At 41.6% G+C, this 22136-nt stretch overlaps 1 protein-coding gene across 9 annotated transcripts in view; it reads left to right on the top strand.

The window, feature by feature from the left end:
- The window catches only part of MAPKAP1 (MAPK associated protein 1), a 257275-nt gene that overhangs the window by 185604 nt on the left and 49535 nt on the right, over positions 1-22136 (top strand). For 8 of the 9 annotated variants that reach the window (XM_078436493.2, XM_060608656.3, XM_060608659.3 and 5 more), the window contains one exon: positions 8221-8328. The exons of the other annotated variant lie outside the window; for it this stretch is intronic. In XM_078436493.2, the coding sequence (XP_078292619.2) occupies positions 8221-8328 (108 nt within the window). The remainder of the gene's footprint in view (positions 1-8220; positions 8329-22136) is intronic. 9 annotated transcript variants of the gene reach the window in all.

Genomic DNA, 22136 nt, shown 5'->3' with positions numbered 1-22136 from the left:
GCAGTGGTTTTAAAGTGATTTGTCTTGTAGACGGCGTCTTATTTCAGTAAAATCAGGTCAGTGCGGCACTGCTGGGTCAGATGTAAGTCTGATACAAATTACTTGGAGGAAATTGATCATTTGAACGTTAGGTTATTTTTAACTACTGTAGCTTTTTAATATCTCTTTATTTCCTTTATTTACATCTGTTTTAATAAACTTTAACCATCATCATCAGGCATATTAAATGTCTTCTCAGTTTCAGCCAAGCCTGTGAGAATAGGAAAGAGTACCCTCTGCCCACCCCGCAGGAGTGACCTTCCCTGCAGAGTTTAGGGGTTTGCCAGTTATGGCCTTGTTTAAACACTTAAGCCCACTCCTCCTCATCCGCCGGCTGGCCCCCTTACTGGGGTTTGTTTATTGCACAGACTGGCCCCTTGACCAGCCTGTTCTTCATTGCTATTGAAAGTTAATGGGGGCAAAATTGCATTCCCAAACATTTGAACCTGAAGTGGCCAGGGCCGAACTTAGTTGATCTCTGGTGATCGGTTCAATTTAGTTACGATTTTTTGCCATTAGGCTGGGGCTGAATGATGGTGATTTGGTTGAGGCCAAATGTCTGAAGAAAATTGGCTCTCTGATAAGAGTGCTGTTATCAGAGGGGGCTCCCTTCTCATTTACATTTAGATGAGTATTGATTATTTATTTACTCAGAGAAGTGAGATTCGTTTCCAATCTTATCTTTCTCGTCTCTGCTTGTCAGCAGAAAGAGAGATAGAGCTCCTGACATCAGGCCAAGATAACAGCACTTTGTAGTAAAGATAAAAGTTGGAATGGGCCTTTTTCTAGTCTTGACTGAAAGGATAAGTTTTAAAAATTAGAACTGATGGGTCATGCTTTCAAAACCTTTCCTGAAGGTTTTGCAGTTTAACTAGGCAGGAGAATTGGTTTATTGGAACAGCCTTGGTCTTTCTTCTTTTGTAATAGGAATTGTATTTAATTTGATTATATTCGGCTGTTTCACTGAGAGCAAATTGTGTATTGGCTCAGAAGAGGCTAAAGTGTGACCTTATTGTCATGTCAGCTTGTTCCTTTTTTATTATTTAAATTCCAAATTATCCAATCTGAGCCTCAGAGGGGGTATAAGCTACAGTGGCTATCACTTGAATATAATTCAGTGCTTACATTAAGATCAAGCAGAAAATGATTATAGTCTCCCCTAGAGGAAGAGTTGTAAGTGATGGCACTGACACTAAATGCAGATATTTTAGAATAGCTGATGTTGGGTCTGGGCTCTGATATTGACAGCGTCAGCTTGTCAGGGGTGGCTTTGGCTCAGTGAGGAACTCGGGATTCAGCCAGCCCCTGCCGTAGAGCAGGCAAGGCTTGGCACAGTTTGCCTCGAATGGACCTCCCTGCCACCAGTCTCCTCCAGCCCATTACCCACAGTGTCACCGGAAGAATCTTACCACAGTGTAAAGCTGATTATGTCACTTCCCTGCTCTGGTAGCATCTGTTGCTTATAACAGAGAATCCAAATCTTGACCAACAGTCTGAGCCAAGCCTGCCGACCCACTTCCCCTCGCACCCCAACACGAGCCTAGGCCTTGTCCACACTGAATTTCCTTCAGTCCGTGTGGGCTCTTCAGTCCCTCCTTGCTTTTGGACATGGTATTCCCTCTGTAGAAATGCACTGTTTCCCCTGGGTCATCTGGCTCTGAGTCCTCCTTCAAGACTCTGCTCAGATGTTTCCATCTTGGGGAAGTGGAAGTTCGGTGCTTCCCTCTTCTCTGTTTCCACAGCACCTTACCGGTCCCTGCCTGAAGGGGAGCACTGATTGGGCTCTTTGGATAATAGCTGCTCCTGGGTCTCGCCACCTCCCCCAGCCTGCCTGAAGGCAGGAATCACTAATTATTCATGTCTGTGGCTGGGACATTGTTGATGCTTAGAATATGTTTGTTCTATGGACATGCGGAAGGCATCGTAACTTCGCCTCTCCTTTGATATCTGTGCTGCCATGCTCAGCTCTGTGACCTTTACTCATCATTTTTAGACTATTTTTGTAGAACCTAAGCCTAGGGAACCTTAGGAATCCTGGCTGCCAAACAAGTCTCTCATCTTGTAGCTTAAAAGCAAACCTGTTTAAACAGATACGTACCCTCTCCCACCCTACACCCCTGCCTGGGACACACATGAGAAAGGATAGGACGTCTGCTTTGACGCAGCATTCCCCGCCACCATGTATCGTCCCTTAATAGGGCTGTTAGCCTGTTGGGACTCTTGGCCTAGGGGGTATACTTGCACCTCCCCACAGCCATCTCTGTTCCAGCCTGTGCTAGCAGGAACAGCCGCCAGCACTGAGCACTGTGCTAAGGAGTCAAGGATCATCTCTTCTAATCCTCACAGCAGCCTTCTGAGGAAGTTCTGTTATCCTCATTTTACAGATGAGAAAATACACAGAGATCAAGTAACTTCCCCAGAATGCATATCTGGTTGTGTTACTCCCTGAGAGGGTGCAAGCACCTGGAGTTTCCTGCTCAGAATCCAGCGTTTCCTCTTACTGGCTCATACTTCATCTTTTTCTGGCTACAAGAAGCTCTTTCAGATTAAAGCAGCTCTTGAAGCTGGTGAATGAAAAATAATTGACATGAAGGCACATCCGTGGAGGTATTCCACCTTCGACTTCCTCATTTTTCTCCAGACAGGTTTCTTCAGACCCTCAAACTTGTTCTGATGCTCAGCAATAATAACGATAGGTTCATTCATTTATTTATGACTTCAATCCAAAGAGCATTTGGAACATATACACCCTTACAATAGGATAAAGATACACGTATTGAACAACTACATGAAAGGAAAAGGAAAATAAAGATCCAGAGGGTTCATTGTCCTGGAAATGCGTGCCCAGTCAGCACAGTTGGGTCACGTGTTTAATGCTGAGCTTCCTAACGGGCAAAGGAGAAAGGGACGCTATCAGTTAGTTACAGGATTTATGTTAAACTGTCTAAAGATACAAAAGAGCAAGCCAGTTGCCCCAAGAAAGTACAGCTTTTACCGAGAGGTCTGAAGGAAGTTTCTCCCCTTATTTCTTTAGAAATAAGATGCAGAATGGTTGAGGCTATGGTCTCTCTCTTGGGGCTTCTGCACTTGCCTCCCGTTGAATTTCAACTCTCAGCTGGCTCTCAGCTGTTGAGGAATTGTGTGCTAAAACCTTTTATGTTTCAGCCAAGGATTGAAGGGATAGAGGAAGCTGGACTGACCATGTATGTATCCACCGTCCAACAGATACTACAGATTTTCTTTGAAACTTATGTGCTGAGATGTTTGCCTCAGGTTTACAAAATCCCATAAAAATCTTGCCTGGGTATTATAACTTGGAACCCTCCCAAAGTGCCCAGAGCAGTATATTGTTCCTAGACTGTCCAGTGACATGGTGTTACTGCAATAAATACATCATTGGAATGCCCAAGCAGGCTTCCTTGTCGCTGCATAGTAACTGCTTTGCGGAATCTTCCTTTTGTATCCACATCGACTGTGAAGTAGAAGGCATGTGGCTTCATGCGCAGCTGTGACATTTTAAAGCCTCTTTCCAAAGGTGGATGTTGCCTTGAGAGCTATGTCCTGTGCCTTGTGAAAGAGACTTTTATATTTTATAAAATCATTTCCTTAGCAAAAATTTATTAATAGAAACTGACCTCACAGCTTGTCTTTTTAAAATGGTTTTGGCTGCTGTTTTTTTCTTTTCTCCCATGTCAGCTGCCTGAAAATTAAGCATTTGATAGAAACTGTAAGTTGATAGATCTAGTAGGTCTGGGTTGTCATAATCTTGATTATCATTACCAGACTTTTATTAAAAACTTGTTATGAGGGAGGTGATGTGGTTCGTACATGTTGCAGAGTGCAGCCCTGGCTATGAATCCTAACCCCACCACTTCCTCTGGGACCTTGAGCCAGTTATTTAGCCTTTGTAAGCCCCAGTTTCTTCCCCTATAAAATGGAATTCATATTCTTTACATCCTAGGGTGACAAATCAGGCGATCTCTATAAAAGGTCTGGTAGAGTACCTGGCACATAGTAGGCCCTGTTAATGTTATGATCTCTTAGTTTTGTTACAGTCCTGTGTTGAGGATGTGGATGACAATTGACACTAGGTAGCACTGTTCATGTATCCAACACTGCTCTGCTTTACAACTATTAACTCATTAAATCCTCAGATAGGCCCATGAGGTATTATTATCTTCCCCGTCTTACAGATGAATAAACTGAGCGAGGTTGAATTGCCCCAGAACCATACAGCTAAGCTGCTCAGCCAGGACTAGACCAAGGCAATCTGGCCCCAAGCCCATACCCTTAGCCACCAGCTTAAGTTGCTTCTCATACACACCCTGCCTCTCATTACACATACGGCTTGAAGTTATCAGTCTGGCCTTTTCAGGGGAAAGTGTATATGACAGGCTTTCCATGTGAGGGGTCTTCTCCACTGTTCAGGCAAGAATTAGGAGAGAAGTTGATATTTGTAAGAGGCAATTTTCCATTTGGGTTTTGATCTCAAGTCTCATCTAGAGCTTAACCACCCTGCTTTCCCTAAAGTCAAGACCTATCAGTCTTTTGGTAAGTTCATAAATAGGTTTCCAAGTTGGTCTTTAGCTTTTATGGAAGAGTGGAGGGAGTACCCAGGGCAGAAGATGACGCTCAGAATTTCAGTTACTGACAAAACTGGGCACACATAGGCATATTCTTAAGGAAAGATGGAAGGAGAGAGTCTTCCTGGATGGATGGAAAAATAAGGTGATCCTGTCTTCATAAGGACCCAGGATACAGCCATTGGACAGGATATTTAGTATGTATGGATTTCATTAAAATAAATTATTTCAGATCATTTTCAGTTTGAATTTATAGAAAACCACAAGTTAAGTGATTCAGAACCCAAACAAAACAACAAATCTACAAAAATCTATAGTATGATATAAACTATGGCCTCTTTATAATTGGCCAGTAATTTATAGTTCACTATAAATAAAAGAGAAAGAAAGGTTCAGAACACACAGGCTTCAGAGCTTAAGACCCTTGGGTTTTATTTCCCCTGTCCTACTTCCTACCTTTGTGATCTTGGGCAAGTTACTTCACCCTGCCAACCTTCAGGGTCCCAGCCTTCAGGGTCCCAATCTGTCAAATGGGGATAATAGTATCTGCCTCTTAGAGTTGCTGTGAGCATACACTAAGGTAACATGTGGAGAGTGCTTGGCATATAATAGCCGTTCAGTAAGTGAGAGTCATCATCATATTAGGCTTCAGGGAGAAAGTCCTAAAGCTACTTTCACGAAAGAAACTGTCTTAATAGAAATATCTGCAAGACCTAAGAAACAAGAGAGTACATGTTGAATGATGGCAGTTATGACCTTGAGAGTGGTGCAGGGGCTCATGTTTGGGGACAAGGAACCTTTCCTAGTACCCCCTGCCCTCCCCTGCCCCCGCAATTTCCCTCATCATGTTTCCCAGACAGCTGCAGAGACTGGAAGGAAAAGAGTGCAAAGGAGACCAGCCTGAAATAACCCTGATGCACCCAGGCCTTGGCTCCCAGCGATCGGGAAAGGGGTGGCTCGTTTACAGTCCAGCTGTCAGGCACACGGCTTCAGAAGCCCAACCCCCTGTACCCTGGGCTCAGAGTCAGACTACGCAAGCCTAGGTTACAGGGTTACTTAAGATGAAAATAGCGATCTACATAAACAGACGAATGTCTGGTTTTGATTAAATTATCGCATGTGAAAGGCCCATTAGAGATGCCACAACGTGTGGTGATTATGGTATCCTCAGAAAAATGGTGTAGTAAGAGATCAGAAGACTTATAAGTATATATGACCTATTTTAAATGATAAAAGTAGCCTTTATTATAGGAAATGTAAAAAATACAGAAAAACACTAAGGAAAAATAAAAACACTCATTATCCCACTATCCAGTACAAACACTATTCACGTTTTTTAATGTTTATTTATTTTTGAGAGAGAGAGACAGAGTCAGAGCATGAGCTGGGGGAGAGGCAGAGAGAGAGAGGGATACATCGAATCTGAAGTAGGCTCCAGGCATGAACCTTGAGATCATGACCTGAGCCAAATTCAGAAGCTTAACTGACTGAGCCACCCAGGCGCCCCAGCACTATTCACATTTTGGAAATAACTTTGCAGTCTCTTTTCCCCTCTGTGACTTTACCTATATTTTTTCACAATTGCAATCATCCTGCATATATTGTGTTATAGTTTGCCATTTTCATAAAATAGCATATTATAAACATGTTTTATAAAATTAAGTATTTTTGCAGCATCACTTTTAATATCTCTGTGGCATTTCACAATATTTTGTTTAATCAGTCCCCTGTTGTTATATCTAGAGTGTTCCCAAATTTCGGCTGTCATTAAAAAAATGAATTATTATAGCTAAACTGTGTACCTGATTTCACTGTAAATCCATAGAGGTGGATGTCAGTGTCTTGCCCATTGTGTTGCTGGGAGGTACTGGGGGTGGGGCCGCCCAAGATTGTTTGACAGGCCAGCGTCTTAGAAAGTAGCCGTCTAGGTTCAGCAGTGACTCCCTTCCTAGTGGGCTGAAAGGCCCACAGCTATGAAAGGTAGGTGTTAGGGAGGGGAAAGGAGAGGGTGGATGGGAATCTTCTCGCCAACTAAGTTTTCTGAAAGTTCAGCTGGGCATGATTTTTCTGTGATTACGTCCACCAGTGACATCAGGAATCAACAGCAAACATGCCTGGTAATTGACAGATATCAGTGGCAAGTGACAGGTATTGAATACTAGGAATTACCTGTGTTTCCATACCTTTATTTGCTAAATCTTTTTGAAATGAAAATATAACTGGTGTATAATGTTGACCTGAATGTAGCATATTAGAGTTTATAGGAATCATGTAGGCTTCTGAGCATGTATTTGCATAAACAGTTGTATAAGTATTTTGAGCATTGTTTACTTAGTAAAAATTTAAGAGCTATCTGGAGTGTAAAAAAGACTGAACGTGTGTAATAACTCTGAGAATTGCTGATGAAATACCAATTAGAGGAAAGAGGGACTGTCCCATGAAACTGCAGTGCTCTCAGTGAACATAGAACATAGGCGAGGAGAATGACACGGAGGAGGTGAGCAAAATGCCTTCAATTGCTGAGGGAGAAGTACTGGGTGTGAATAACAGCAAGCTGACAACAGCTGAAGAACATATCTAAAAATATGTGTTCTGCCCGGGAGCCCCGGAAGGCCTCTGATGCTTTCCTCAGATCCCTTACAGCCCTCCTCTGTCTGACCAAACATGCCTTTCAGAGTCAAAATAAGAAGACAGTTTCTTACACCTCGAATCTTTTCAATAGCCATTAACAACAGGAGTAGTCTTTTGAATCTGATCATTGGACCCGTTAGGTGTTATCTGAGAAGAACAAGATTGTCACTTGGCTTGACAAAGAAATACATGAATAAATGTATAAAATGCCCAGTGTTTTATTAAGATCTGCCAGAACCCCCTGTGTGACACAGAATGGCTAGTATTCCTGGTTTTCAGTATTATTGAACCTGTGTCTTTGTGTTTTCATGAATGTTTCAACAAAAACATGAATCAGCAGCCACTGTCTATCACTGTAACCCTTAAAGCAGAGAATTTTTTTTAACCTCACCTGCTTTTTAAAATGTTTTTGAATTTTGGGGCTGTCATCATATTAGAATTCTACACATACTTTATCCCTGCTTATAATTGATTATGCATTATTATATAGTGATTATTAATAAGTACTTCTGTAGGAGTGCTTCCTATGAGGCAGGTGCATTACTATTTTTCCTGAATCATCTGTAATCGTCACAGTAATCTTTAAGGTATAAGCATTTCCCCCATCACATATTAGGGAACAGAGGCTCCGAGGGGGTAGGTTACCTGCCTCCTACCTGAGAAACCAGGTAACCCTGTTGTGATTCCAGGTCAGTCTGACTCAGAAGCCATCTGCCTTTCTGGGGGAGCTGAGCAGAAACGGAGCTGATAATAGAACAAACACGTGTGTGGAACGTTGTGGGGGAAAAAAAAAAAACAAAACCCAAACTCTTCCTTCTTGGATAGCTAGAGCCCTCAGACAGACCAGCATTTTCCTAATGCTTAAATCAGCTTTTTGCCAGTATTTGGGTGTTTTGTTTTGTTTTTTTCAATATTAAATTCACTGTTTCAGACTTCCTCCCCTCCTCCTGCCCCTTTGATCTTCCAGGCCCTCAGTACCGCCTGGAGAAGCAGAGTGAGCCCAATGTCGCCGTGGACCTGGAAAGCACTTTGGAGAGCCAGAGCGCATGGGAGTTCTGCCTGGTCCGCGAGAACAGTACGTTGGCCTCCTCGCTCCATGCCCGCTTTGTCCGTTGCAAACATGCTTAGGAGTCCTGTGTTTGGGAACACTCAGTGGTCTGGCTTCCCTTGGCAGCTTTGAGATGACTTTTTTTCCCAAGGCAGAGCTCAGCCTCCGTGCCAAAAGTGTGTCCCAAAATGAAATGATTGATTTTATGCATTTTGGTAAGAAGTCTGCATCCTGTTTAGCACTCTGTGATTAATATTTTTCTGTTGAACTGTATCTTCCTAAGTTAGGAGCAGCCCTGGAAGCAGCTTAGAAATAAATATGAGGCCTTTTCTGAGGAAAGACTATTTTGTACATAAAACAACTGGCCCCTGTCAGTATCACTGTTCAGAGTTCTAGTTTTAGAAAATTCTGTTTGCATATTTCTTAGTAGGAGGCAATGTAGTGTTTCCCAGAGCTATGCTGTAAACCCTTTTAAAACTTCGGTTAATTTCTTTCATTTTTTTCTTTAGTTTCCAAGTTGTGAATCTTTGCCATTCCCTCCTCTGTACTCCCGCTGACTTACGGGGCAGGTGACATGAAAACTGAGATTATGGCAGCCAATTCTCTGCAGTTATTCCTGCTTTGGGGCATTTACAGAGGCTGTTTCTTCTGTGAGGAACACACTTTCCCCCACTCCAGTTAACTGTTTCTCACCCTTTGTCTCTGTTCAAATGTCACATCTTCAAAAAGGCCACCTGTGATCTCCCTGTCCCCTGTCACCTAAACCTAATCCGTTCCTCATTTGGGTGCCCTGTTAGGTTCTGTCTCAGAGCATACTACTTTTTCTTCATTATATATATATTTCTGTTTATAATTATATATTTTTCTCAATGATTGTTTGATTATCTCCCCCACTAGATTGTCAAGTCTCTGAGCACATCTTTGGCTCATACCAGGTTGTCCCTCATTATTTCAGCAAATACTTGCTCATCATTCACTCTAGGCCGATACTGTGGAACTTAGTAAGTAAAGAATGAATGAATCAATGAATGAATGAATGTCAGTTTTTAGTCATGCCACTGGCCCTCTAAGCAAGACCAGCCTACTACTCATTGACCAGGGGCCCTGGCAGCCTCTGCTGGAGAGGCATGCACAAATTTCACCAGAATAGTGAAACACGATCTTGCCCTTAGCAACAGATTCTCAAAGGCAGAAGGTTGGTATCCCCACAGACTGCCGCCGGTTGTAAGTATCTTAAATAAATATGCAAAGAAATAAAAATTAATTGGATTCCCAAATGCTCCAAAAATTCAAATAAGTAGTAAAAAAAAAAAAAAAAAAAAAGTTTATCCCTGTCAACAATCTAAGATAGAAACATTTTAAAGCAACAATGTAACTCTTTTCACCAATTAAATAAGCTAGGTGTTTCCGAAAGAGTCCTTATTGCTAGGGAGAAATAGGCATATTCAAATACCTAAGTTAAGGCAAGTTAATGTAACAAAGTATCAAGAGACCTAAAGATGTTTTCCCCGGCGTGTCTTTTTTTTTCTCCTTTTTAATTTTTTTTTTAACATTTATGTATTTTTGAGAGACAGGACACAAGCAGGGGAGGGGCAGAGAGAGAGGGAAACACAGAATCCAAAACAGGCTCCAGGCTCTGAGCCGTCAGCACACAGAGCCTGATGCAGGGTCCGAACCCACAAACCATAAGATCATGACCTGAGCCAAAGTCGGATGCCCAACCAACTGAGCCACCCAGGTACCCCCTCCCTGGCATTTCTGCTTTTGGGAATCTATCTTCAGGAGAAAAAATCTAAAATGCAAAAAATATTTATGTGTAATGATAGTTGTTAGATATTTATGATGTCTAACACTAGAAGAGTAGTCAAATAAGGTATATCTATATTGGAAAATTGTGCAGGCATCACCTTTTGGTAAAGGCAGACTAAGTAGCTTGGACAAATTCCCCCACTGAAGGTAACTTAAAAAGCTGATTTTTTTAAAAAGCTGATTAAAATACATAAATCCTCACCCTAACGTCATCAGAAAACATGAGAAATAAAATAATTAATGCTCTATATCTGGAAGAAGATTGAACCTAAAGAAGGGAGATCAATACCTAGGAACAATTTTGTCCTGACATCATCTGAATTTGAGGACTACAATATTTAAAGGAAATTTTACCACCTTCAAATTCATATATTACAAAAGAAGAAATTCCAAGAAGTAATAAGCTAAGCATTCAGCTCAAGAAGTTAGAAAAGAAACCAAATAAAGAAACATAAAGAAAATAAAAAGAAAGAAGCAATAAAGAGCATAAATTAATGAAATAGAATATTTAGGGACATCAAAATCAAAGTTCTTAGAAAACACTAATAAATTACTAATCCTCTGATAAAATGGATCAAACACAAGAAATAACAGAAACAAATAGTAATAAAAATGAAAAGGAGGTTTATTATCTGTTTAATAACTACAGATCCAGCAGTTGTTAACAGATAATAGGAAATTAGTTTGAAAACCTCCATACCAAAAATTGTGAAAATGTGTATGAAATGACAAATCCCTAAAAAGAAAAAGGAAAAAAAAAAAAGACAGCTTACCAAAATTGACAGAAGAAGAAATAGGAAACTGGAATATTCCCATAACTATTTTGAAAATTGAATTCACGATTAAAAATCTGTCCACAAAGAAAACTCACACCTGGGTGATTTTGCTAGCTAGTTCTGCCAGATACTTCAGGAAGAAATAACTCCCATCTTACATCAACTATTCCAAAGAAAAGAAAAAGAAGTGACACTCTCTGATTCATTTTAAGAAACTGTCTCAGTCTTGTTACCAAACCCTAATAAGACCATACAACACAGAAAATTTAAATAGATGCAAATATCCTAAACAATATTAAACTGAATTCAGTATTATATTAAGGGAATAATATAGCATTCCCACGGTGGGTTTATTCAAAGAATTCAAGGTTAGTTTAACATTAGAAAAACCCAGTCAGGATAATTTGCCACAATAGCAGATTAAAAGAACAATCATCGGGGCACCTGGGTGGTTCAGTTGGTTGAGCATCTGACTTTTTAGCTCAGGTCATGATCTCATGGTTCATGGGATTGAGCCCCACATCAGGCTCTGTGCTGACAGCTCAGAGCCTGGAGCCTGCTTCGGGTTCTGTGTCTCCTTCTCTTTGCCCCTCCCCCACTCATGCTCTCTCTCTCTCTCTCTCTCTCTCTCAGAAATAAATAAACATTTAAAAATTTTTTTAAAAAAGGAACAGTCATTTCAGAATATGTGGAATATTCAACCATTGTAAGTTGTGTTTACCAAGAGTTTTCATAACAGGAGAAATAACTTTGATGTAATATTAAGAAGGAAGAATGTCAAGGATACAAAACAAGCTATATGGACTAATATCAACTATGTTAAAAAGAATAGAAGGAAAGTGTCAAAATATTAATAGTGGTCTCTGGTTGGCAAGATTTTGTGTAATTCATTTTTGTTCCTCTTTATACTTCATTTATACTTTCTGGAGTTTCCATAATGAGCATCCATGACTTTCTAAGAAGAAAATGCAAACAAACAATAAGGTCAAGTTGATATAGATAAAGATTATGTAATGAGAGTAGCTCTTAGTTTAATAGTCCTTGTGACATTTGAAATCTCAAACCAGGGGCGCCTGGGTGGCGCAGTCGGTTAAGCGTCCGACTTCAGCCAGGTCACGATCTCGCGGTCCGTGAGTTCGAGCCCCGCGTCAGGCTCTGGGCTGATGGCTCGGAGCCTGGAGCCTGTTTCCGATTCTGTGTCTCCCTCTCTCTCTGCCCCTCCCCCGTTCATGCTCTGTCTCTCTCTGTCCCAAAAATAAATAAAAAACGTTGAAAAAAAATTAAAAAAAAAAGAAATCTCAAACCATGTACAGTGCCACACCATGGCTCACCAAAGGGGGAATTAGAATAGCACACCCCTTTGTAACTTGCTTAACTAATTTTTTTTAACCTTATGTAAGTGGGTAATCCTTCCCCCCTGTCATTTTCTTTCATCTTTAAAGAATCTAGTCTAAAACAAACTGGGGAAACTGATTCACAGGAGTTCTGTAGTGGATTCTGTTTCAGAATATTGACTCCTTGTTAAATGATTAAGAGGAAATATCATTTGTTAGCATCTTGGTAAATTTTTTGGATATGTAGTACTTATTCACGTAAAAAAAAATTCCTCAGGTAACAAAGTGTCTCTAGTGAAAACTTCGCCTCTCTCCTCTCCCCTAGTTCTCCTTCCAGAGACCACAGTCGTTTCCAGTTTCTTTGGTGTCTTTCCAGGCATTGTCTGTGTACACGCAAGCATGTTCTGATTACGGATGTGACTGTACCCCCTACGTACATATATATGCTGACATGTATGCAATGTACACGTACATTTGTTCTTCCTCTTTTTAGAAACAAATGATAGTAAACTTACCATTAATGTTCTCATCTTTCTCTTTTCATTTTAACGATACGTTGTAGAGCTTTTTCATGTTAATCCACGTGCTGTTCCACATACAAATTCACCTCTTTCTGTTTTTTCTCTTTTTTTAAAATCTTTTTTTCACCTCTTTTTTTAACTGCGCCACAGTATTTCAAAGTGTACATAATTTCAAATCTGTTTTGTTTTGCTTTGCTTTGCTTTGCTTTGCTTTGTTTTGAAGATGAGGCCTATCGCTCATCCTAGGAAAGAGACACTGAGGATTGTTAGATAAAGCTTTGAAATCTGGGCTCTTATTCTCACTCCACTTCTAAGCATGAGCACAGTCTTAAATAACTTGTGTGATATCTGTGAGCCTCAGCATCTTAAAGGATTTGCAAGAAATTCCAATTGTCTCGCTCTGAGTCAAAATCACTGTGTTCACGAAAGAAGCCCTCACCAGCATTTACAAAGGGCACAAGGCAGTCAGTGGTTTGAAAAAGTGGAATATTATAACTACTCTTCATAAAGTGGAAGTAAATAAAAACAATTTACTCCTTTTCTAGAGAAGGGTTGTTTTTTTTAAATCTTTTTTAATTTATTTAATTTATTTTTATTTTAAGTAGTTCCAGTGTGGAGCCCAATGCAGAACTTGAACTCAAAACCCTGAGATCAAGACCTGAGATGAGATCAAGAGTCAGACACTCAACTGACTGAGCCACCCAAGTGCCCCAATCTTTGCTTTATTTTAAATAGAAATTCCAATGAGGAAAGACATATTGTTCTTCCAGTATTAAGAATAGCTTAATAGCTGTGTATTAAAAATTTGGGTTGAGACGTAAATATTTCAAAAATGGATTTTTTGCTTCTGTTGGTATGTTTGATCAGGACAAGCTTGCTGTCCATAAAGCCTTTTTTTTTTTTTTTTTACATTTATTTGTTTATTTTGAGAGACCATGCGTGAGTGGGGGACAGGCAGAGAGAGGGGGAGAAAGAGAGTATCAAGCAGGCTCCACGTTGTCAGTGTTGAGCCCAATGCAGGGCTCAATCCCATAAACCATGAGCTCATGACCCGAGCCGAAATCAAGAATCAGATGCTTAACTGATTAAGCCACCCAGGCACCCCCATAAAGCCATTATAGAAGTGAGCTAAATTGTGAACATCTATTATGCATTGTTTAAGGGACTATGCTGTTGAGCCAGACTAAGTAAAGGCAGTTTACGTTCTGGCCCTGCCACTTACTGGCTGTGTGACCTTGAACAATTTACCTAACCTTTATTGAGTAGTTTATCTGCCCTCATAAGGTTGATAGAATTCAGTGAGTTTCAATAATGATAACGTTCTTAGAATGGTGCCTGGCACATAATAAATACTCAATAAATGTTAACTGTAATTAATAAATAATGAAAGCAGCATTCTGTGGCTGACAGAGCAGATGGGCCACAGATGTGGAGATCTGGAATCATAGACCTGTCGGGGCCCACAAGGAGGTGTGTGATGGGAGAAGGAAGTGATACAGAATGGAGTGAGGAAGGGGAGTGGAGGGCAGGCATGTCTGTAATCTGTGTCATAAGATGAGAGAACTTGGAAGCAGGGTACTTTCCAGCATATATGCTTTGGGGTTCCAGAAGAGATGCATACCTTATAAGTAAAGCACACGACCGTAAAGGTAGATATAAGCCTTTCAGTTTTTCTTCCAAGTGGGATGGGCATACCTTTGTATCAACCACATCAAAGGATGTTTTTTTAATGATTTATTTAGGCCTTATTGTAAGGCATTGTGCTAGACATTTTGCAAATGCTCTCTTTTTCTCTCTCTTTTTAAAGTTTATTTATCTTCAAAGAGAAAAAGTGTGCAAGCATGCATGTGCAAGCGGGGAAGGACAGAATCCCAAGCAGGCTCTGTGCAGTCAGCACGGAGCCCAGCTCGGGACTTGATCACACAAACCATGAGATGGTGACCTGAGCTGAAATCAAGAGTTGGATGTTTAACCAACTGAGCCATCCGGGTGCCCCTACAAATGCTCTTGTAGTTTTCATAACCACCCTATAAGATACTGTTCTAATTGTGGAGAGAAGTTGTGACTTACCCAAAGTTAGCTAGCCAACAAATGTCAGAACCAGAATCCTCGGTCAGCTGTCTGATTCCAAAGCCCACCCTGAGATTGTTGATAAAATAACCTAAATTTTCAACCCTAAGAATTGTGATGACCATTGTCTTACACACTCTGAGAGAGAAGCTTGCTAATGAAGCTAATATGACAAGAGTGTCTGCCTGGGGACTGAGAGCTAACATTTGTGCTTGGATCTTGGCTTAAATAAGAAAATGACAAGCCAAAGTCCTTGAGCTTTCCAGTTTGGATTCTTGTCTGATAATCTACTACATCCTTCAGCCAACTGTCTGCCAGAAGCTGGAATCAGACCAGAAGGAGACATGAGTACATTGGAGAGGATGTAACATTAGAAGACTTCCATTCTTGTCCAAGCATCTATATAAATCCTGGCACCAAACTTGAGCCTCAGTTTCTTTTTGTGCCACGTGTTGCCGGTGACCTTTTCACTTACCCACTGATCACACATAGGTAGCCCATCCAGGTCCTTAGAAGAAAGACACAGTGTGAACCAACTTATTCTTTGCACAACTTTTAAGAGAGAAACTTGGGAATTCTCCACCGTCAGAGCTGAACTAGGCTTGAAATTAAACTGGCTTAACGGAGTACCAACAAAACGTCAGACACTGTCTTTACTGTTTGATCACTCAGTAGTCTGTCCTTCTAGTAGTTCAGCATAGTGTTTTGAAAGCACTATGCCTCTGCAGCCTCTGACATTAGACAAATCATGTTCCCTCTCTGAGCCTCAGTTTCCTATATAAATGGAGGTCGTTGAATCTGTTTTATAAGGGTTTTTTGAGGATTAAATGAGATACAAGTGCTGCCATAATAACAGCCTTTTAGGCCACTGTGCTCATCATCCTTAATTTATAGAAGAAACTGAAGCTTTACGGGATGATTTGCTCATGATCACATGAATAATGATGGGGGGTGGGGATGGGAGGCTGGAAAACTTTTCTGTCCAGTAAGTCTAGAACAACGGTTGAATCTGATTATTTTATTTCCTAAGTAGAAGTTGCCATCCAGAGGTTTCAGTTGTTCTCTAAATGCCAGCTCATCCTCCTTTGATCTTTAAAGGAGACCTTCTATTATTTCAATGCCTTACTGAAATCCTTAATTTCCTTAGGTTAAGGCTATACTGAGGAAGGCCTCAACTCAAGGTGGACAGTCACCTAGATAAGTGGACTGTGGCAGGACAGTGTCTCTGGGTCTTAGTCTGTGGGAAGCCTCTTTCAGCTTTGTTAGTTTGCCCTTGAAGACCGAAAGAGGAGGCAGCTCTGCCTAAAAAGCCTCCCAGACCACTCCCTGGACTCCGGAAGAGTCTCTCCCTACCCCAGTCTAATCACTGATTCCACTGGATGGATTACACTGGACTGTGACCACCACCACCCCTCGCCCAGGGCAGGGACCATCGGGTGCTGCGGCCAGGTATAGTTTATTCCCCTGGATGGAGTGAGCATCCTGAGTCCCTGGCATCACCAGGCCTCTCAGTAGGGCTCCAGGGGACAAGTACATGATCGCTTTTAAAGACCATTGGGGATTTAGGTAAGTATCTAAGCCTGTGTTTCTTCCTGCTGGTACTTGGGCTGCCCCCCGCCCCACTCCCTGCCGCTGCCCAATACTACTAAATAAGAAAAGAAGGCAGGAAGCAGCCATAGGCAGTGAATGTTTGTTAATCATGATGTGTTTCCAGCTCCTCTTCATGGTGCTTATTCATAGTGGGCTGATCCCTCCTCCTGTGTGTGCTCTGTGCCAGCCCTGGAGACTCCCCGGTGGTTCCATTTGGCTTCTGGAGGCTTTGCTTTCTTCAGCTACAAATTACTAATCTCTCCAATTTCTGTCATGTGACTTAAATGCCAAGGCTGTAAGCCTCTTTTATTATACCACAACAGCAGTCTTTAAATGCAAAAGGGAATGTGATTGTGCAAATAAACTCTATTTACAAATAGAAATGACCTGTGGTGTTCACGGTACGGATTTTAGGTTCAGTTGCTGCTGAAAGCCAGCTATGTGTCTGGCTTTGGTTGGGGGAAAAGCATTCACCATAAGGAGTTTTTGTACGGGTGAAGGTTTTTGCACATATATATTGGATAATAACTCCCTGCTTGCTGCACGCTAACAGAATTTAAATGAAACAAAAACGTTATCCCCAGTGTAAGAATACCTGTGTGTCTGCACCTCTTGCTTTCTAGTTAATGTGGGCTGGTTGGTAATGTGTTGTAGTGGGAAACGCAAGATGTTTACAGGTACTGTGTGACCTTGGGCAAGTCCTTCTCTGCCAACTTCGTTTTCCCATCTGTAAAATGTGATGGTAATCCCTATCCTTTGGCGATATTGGGAGGATTAAGCGACTTTGTGTGTACTAAAAGCACATAGTGATGTGTAATGCACAGGGCAAGCGTTGACCATTCCAGTGTTTGTCTGCTGTGTGCCTGAGACATAGGGCGAGCACCTGTGCCCAGACACCACAGCTAGTCCATTGCTTGTGTGTGATGGCCTCTTCCTTCCCTGTTATTCCTGGTTTCCCACTAGCTCTTAGACTTCCCACAGGCCCTTTTGGCAATGGCCAGCACCAAGGGTAGATGGTACCTAGGGCAAAAGACAGTGCTAACCTATACTAGAAGCAGACTTGTGCCCTGTCCACACCTACTTCTTCAGTAATGAATCTCTGAATTGTACTATGTGGGCTGAGAAATTCCACATGAATTGCATTTTTCGCTCTCCCCCTTTCTTGAAAGTTCCCCCCTTTTCATTTTATCATTAGGTAGTAATTAGTATTCAAGGGAAATTGGTCTTAATATATTGAAATTGGTTAAGTGCATTTAGACCTGTACCACAGCCAATGTCTTATTGGAAAATGTAATTGGGGACTCTGTGTATGTAATTAATTGAATTACAATTAAGAACTTTCATTAAGCGATACACTGGTACATTAGAGCAGTAAGGAAACATGTTTGACGAGCCACAAACCCTGTATGGGCTCTAAGTGAGGGCACAGGGATTTGCATCCCTTTGGTAAGCTCCTGGCCCCAGAGACCACCCTGCAGCCCCTGACTAATGGTTTGGTAATGCATCAGGTGACATTTCTGTAGTGATTCCCAGATGGGAGGTGGGGTTCTTCCAGTATGTGTGACCTCAGTTTCTGACTCTGGAGTCAGAGAGAGAGAAATAGAGTGAGAGGGCCTCAGTGTTGATCAGATATTACAGTTGTTAGGTATTTGGTCATGTCAGTTGTCAAAAAATGCCCAGGCTTCTTTTCCTGTGTTTTCAACAGTAACAAAGACACATTGGAGGAAGAGGAAACGATAGGAATTCTGTCATCAACCTAACATCCAAGCAAACCTGTAATGAACCAATGGTCGGGACCCTTGGATAGTCATGCTTTAACCTGTAAAAGGTGGTTAGTTTCATTCTGAGCACACATTCTTTTATTCCTCCCCAGAACCTTGATGGCATCCTCCTCCAGGCCAGCCACTATGCTGAGGCGGTGGAAAGGAGTTGCACATCATGGAGCCCACAGTTGTGATAGGTGCGACAAAAAGTATAAAAGAGTAGCTAGCAGGTGACTGGGGCCGTGAGAAAAGGAGAAAGCTTCCCTGTGGAAGAATAAAAGGAGTTTGTTAGTGAGTAAGGGAGGAATGTTTCAGTGCAAGGGACAGCTCATCTGAAGGCCTTGAGAAGGAGCTTGACCTGTTCGGGAATAAATGAATGGAGGGGGCAGGAAATGAGCAAGGGTGAGAGTGCTGGGAGTTAAGACGGAGGGCTGCGCAGGATCTAGAAAGCAGAGCCCAAAGGTCCTACTCTTTTTAGAAGTTCTGCAAACCGGAAACTGTTTCTTTCTGATCACCTCATAAAACAAGATTACCCTGATTTATTTGAAGGTCTGAAATCTCCCTGTGGAAAGGCTCTGACTCCAAGAGTTTAATCAATTAGGCCCTGACAGCAAGGATCCCTACCCTGATTGTTGCATGGAACATTCAGTGAAGGGCATATCCTACTATGTGATCCTGACGGCTTTGGAGAGATTACTACAGAGGGGCATGCCTGCACACATGTGTGTGTTATAGTATATCACCTATTGATTCTTTTTTAGAGACCAGCAAAAATGACTAGTAGCCAAAGGGAAGTGTTTAATAGAAGAGAAGTTTGGGGCTTATGAGGCTTTAGGGACTTAAAAGGCCTTTGGAAAAAAAAAAATGTGATGGATGTAGAAAGCAAGGGAGAGTTTTTCTCCTTGACTCACTTATGCAGCCAGCTTGGAGTCTTACAGAAAGAGTGAAGAGAATTAGGTTTTATCCCTGATTCTTTGTTCTGGCAAGGCCAGGCATAATTGTGTTCTCCTTAGATACTGTTATGGCCCAAGGATTTGTACATGCACAGCCCATCTAAGGAACATTTTTACCCAAAGGGTTATGTGGTGGGTAACGGCACATTTTTAGAATTAGACAGACGTGGGTTCGGTTCCTAGCTCCAGCTTATACGAGTTGCATGGCTATACCAGCCGGATGACATTCTAAGCTTCATTTTTCTCACCTGTGAAAAGTGGATAATAAACTACAACTTTGGGGAAAATTAAATGAGGGTATTGGGAAAATTAAATGAGATAACGTATTTAAAGTGCTGAACATGTGGGGCACCTGGTTGGGTGGCTCATTCGGTTAAGCTCCTGACTTTGGCTCAGGTCATGATTTCATGGTACATGAGTTCAAGCCCCACGTTGGTCTCTGTGCTGACAGTGCAGAGCCTGCTTGGGATCCTCCCCTTCCTCTGCCCCCTCTCCCACATACTCTTTCTCTCTCACGAAATAAATTTCGCCTTTAAAAAAAATAAATTGCTGAGCATAATGTCTGGCATATAGTAAACACTCAGTAAATGTTAACCTCTGTTGTGGTTGTTGTTGAGGCAGCATCCCAGTTTGGTGGGTTGCCTGAATGGAAGACTAGGAATGGTGTGTTAGGTTCTATTAACTGAGATAAATATGGGGGGTGGTATACAAACTCAGGTATACTGTTACGGTTAACCTGTGGTTCAGCAAACTTCACTCATGCCCCCAACGGCACTTATTGAACATCGACTTTGTGCTCTGTAGGATAGAATGTTCCTGCCCTCAAAGGAACTCATTGTGTAGAAACAGAATATAGATGTTTATCACATAAGAGGTTTACAAGAGCCTTCAGAATGACAGGGTTCCGGGAGAGAGATCAGGAAAGATTCTAGACTAGACCTGGAAGTGTACATATTTTATTTTATTTTTTAGAGAGAGTGTGAGTGGGGGAGAGGGGAAGAGGAAGAGAGAGAGAGAGAGAGAGAGAGAGAAAGAACCCCAAGCAGGCTCCACGCTCAGTACAGGACCGACACAGGACTTGATCCCACAACCCTGGGACTATGACCTGAGCCAAAATCGAGTCGAATACTCAACTAAGCCACCCAGGCACACTGAAGTGTATACATTTTAAAGAGTGGGGAGGATATTCTGCCAAATGGTATAACCTGAGCAAAGTCCATTTTAGCCAAAGTGCAGTGATTGTTCTATGTGGGGAATAGCAATAAGGCATCAAGATAGAGTAGGGCAGGGGTACCTGGATGGCGCAGTTGGTAGAGTGTGATCTCAGGGTCATGAGTTCAAGCCCTGTGTTGGGGGAGGGAGGGAGGAGAGTAGGGCAGAAGATGGTTTATCTCCTCTTGATTTAGTCAGTTATTTGTGCAGCAGTATTTTACTGTGTGCCAGGTCCTGCCATGGATACTGTCTCTGCCTTTGAAGAACTTATCCCCCTCCAACCCTGACTGTTTTATTTTCCACCACTCCCCTTCATACACTCTTTGCTCCAGCCAAATGCAAGCATTTGCTGATCCCTATATAAGTGCTCACACTTGGTGGACTTCATGTTTTCCCCATACTATTCCCTCTGTGGACTGCCTGTCCCCTCCCATCGTCTGGGTCTCCTGCCATCCTCCTGTGTTCCTGAAGCACTAGCATAGTCCCACAGCTGTGGTTGGTGCTGGCCTATTTGTGAACTTGATACGATCAGTCAACAGGATCAACTTGCTACAGAGAGTTAAAAGGAGAGGATGTAACAAAGGCCATCATCGTCTTCTGGTTGAGTTCTAGAGTTCGCATTGATCTTTTTGGAGAAGAAAGATTGAAGTTGTTTTAACTCATAAACTGGACTCAAGCTTTTTGACTTGGCCTAAGACTCGTTGAACCATAAAATGAAGTGTAAACTCCTGTGTAGTTTGTATCTATAAACATAAGACATCTGCCGGTAGCATACAGTGAGTTCATCTGAGCTTTGATTTGTTGATCAGTGCCCATTTGTCAGAAAGGAAGTCCCGTATGCACCTCTAAGTTTCAGTGAAATCATGTGTATGAAAACATATTTTAAATGTAAAACAGCATTAGTTATAATTCACCTTGATCTGATCACCTGACAACAAGCCTGTTACTCTTGTAATGTGTGTCCACGCTTTCTATTTGTGTTTGTTGTCAGATATGTAACACATACACAGCTGTAATCGCACTTTCACGTCTCATCATGATTGTCCAAAGGATATCCAGGGACTGAAAACATGGCATAAGAACCAATAAAGGCAGTGGCATGGCTCTCAAGCTTCTTGGTCTTAGACCCCTTTACACTCTTAAAAATTATTGAGGAGGTTGGCTGGGTGGCTCAGTTGGTTAAGCGTCCTACTTTGGCTCAGGTCACGATCTCGCAGTCCGTGAGTTCAAGCCCATGTTGGGCTCTGTGCTGACAGTTCAGAGCCTGGAGCCTGCTTGGGGTTCTGTGTTTCCTGTCTCTCTCTGCCCCTCCCCACTCACACTGTGTCTCTCTCTCAAAAATAAACATTAAAAAAAAAAAATTAAAAAAAATTATTGAGAACCCCAAAGAGCTTTTATTTATTGAGCTATATCTATTTACTAGGAATCAAAACTGAGAAATTTTTAAATATTTACAAATTTATTAAAAAGTAATAAATCCATTACATGTTAAGTTTTTATGAAAATAGCTATATTTTCTTTTGTTCTTTTTTATTTGTTTTGTTTTCCATTTTCTTTCTCTGAAGAGCATTTATTTTTGTTCCATCAGGAAGATGAATTGTTGGCTAATCACCTGAATACTATAGCGGGCACCGTTTTATATTTTTGCAAATTTCTAGAATATCTGGCTTTAGAGAAAACATCTTGATCTCCATGTCTGTTGCATTCAGTCTGCTATAACATATTGTTCCAGTTGTAGTAGGTGAAGAAAATTTGGCCTAACATAGATATGTGGTTGGAAAAGGGAGGAGTATTTCAGTAGCCTTTT

Source organism: Panthera onca, chromosome D4 (assembly GCF_046562875.1).
Source record: "Panthera onca isolate mPanOnc1 chromosome D4, mPanOnc1 haplotype 2, whole genome shotgun sequence".
Lineage (NCBI taxonomy): Eukaryota > Metazoa > Chordata > Mammalia > Carnivora > Felidae > Panthera > Panthera onca.
Note: the sequence above shows the minus strand (reverse complement) of the source record. Positions and strands in the feature narration are given on the sequence as shown.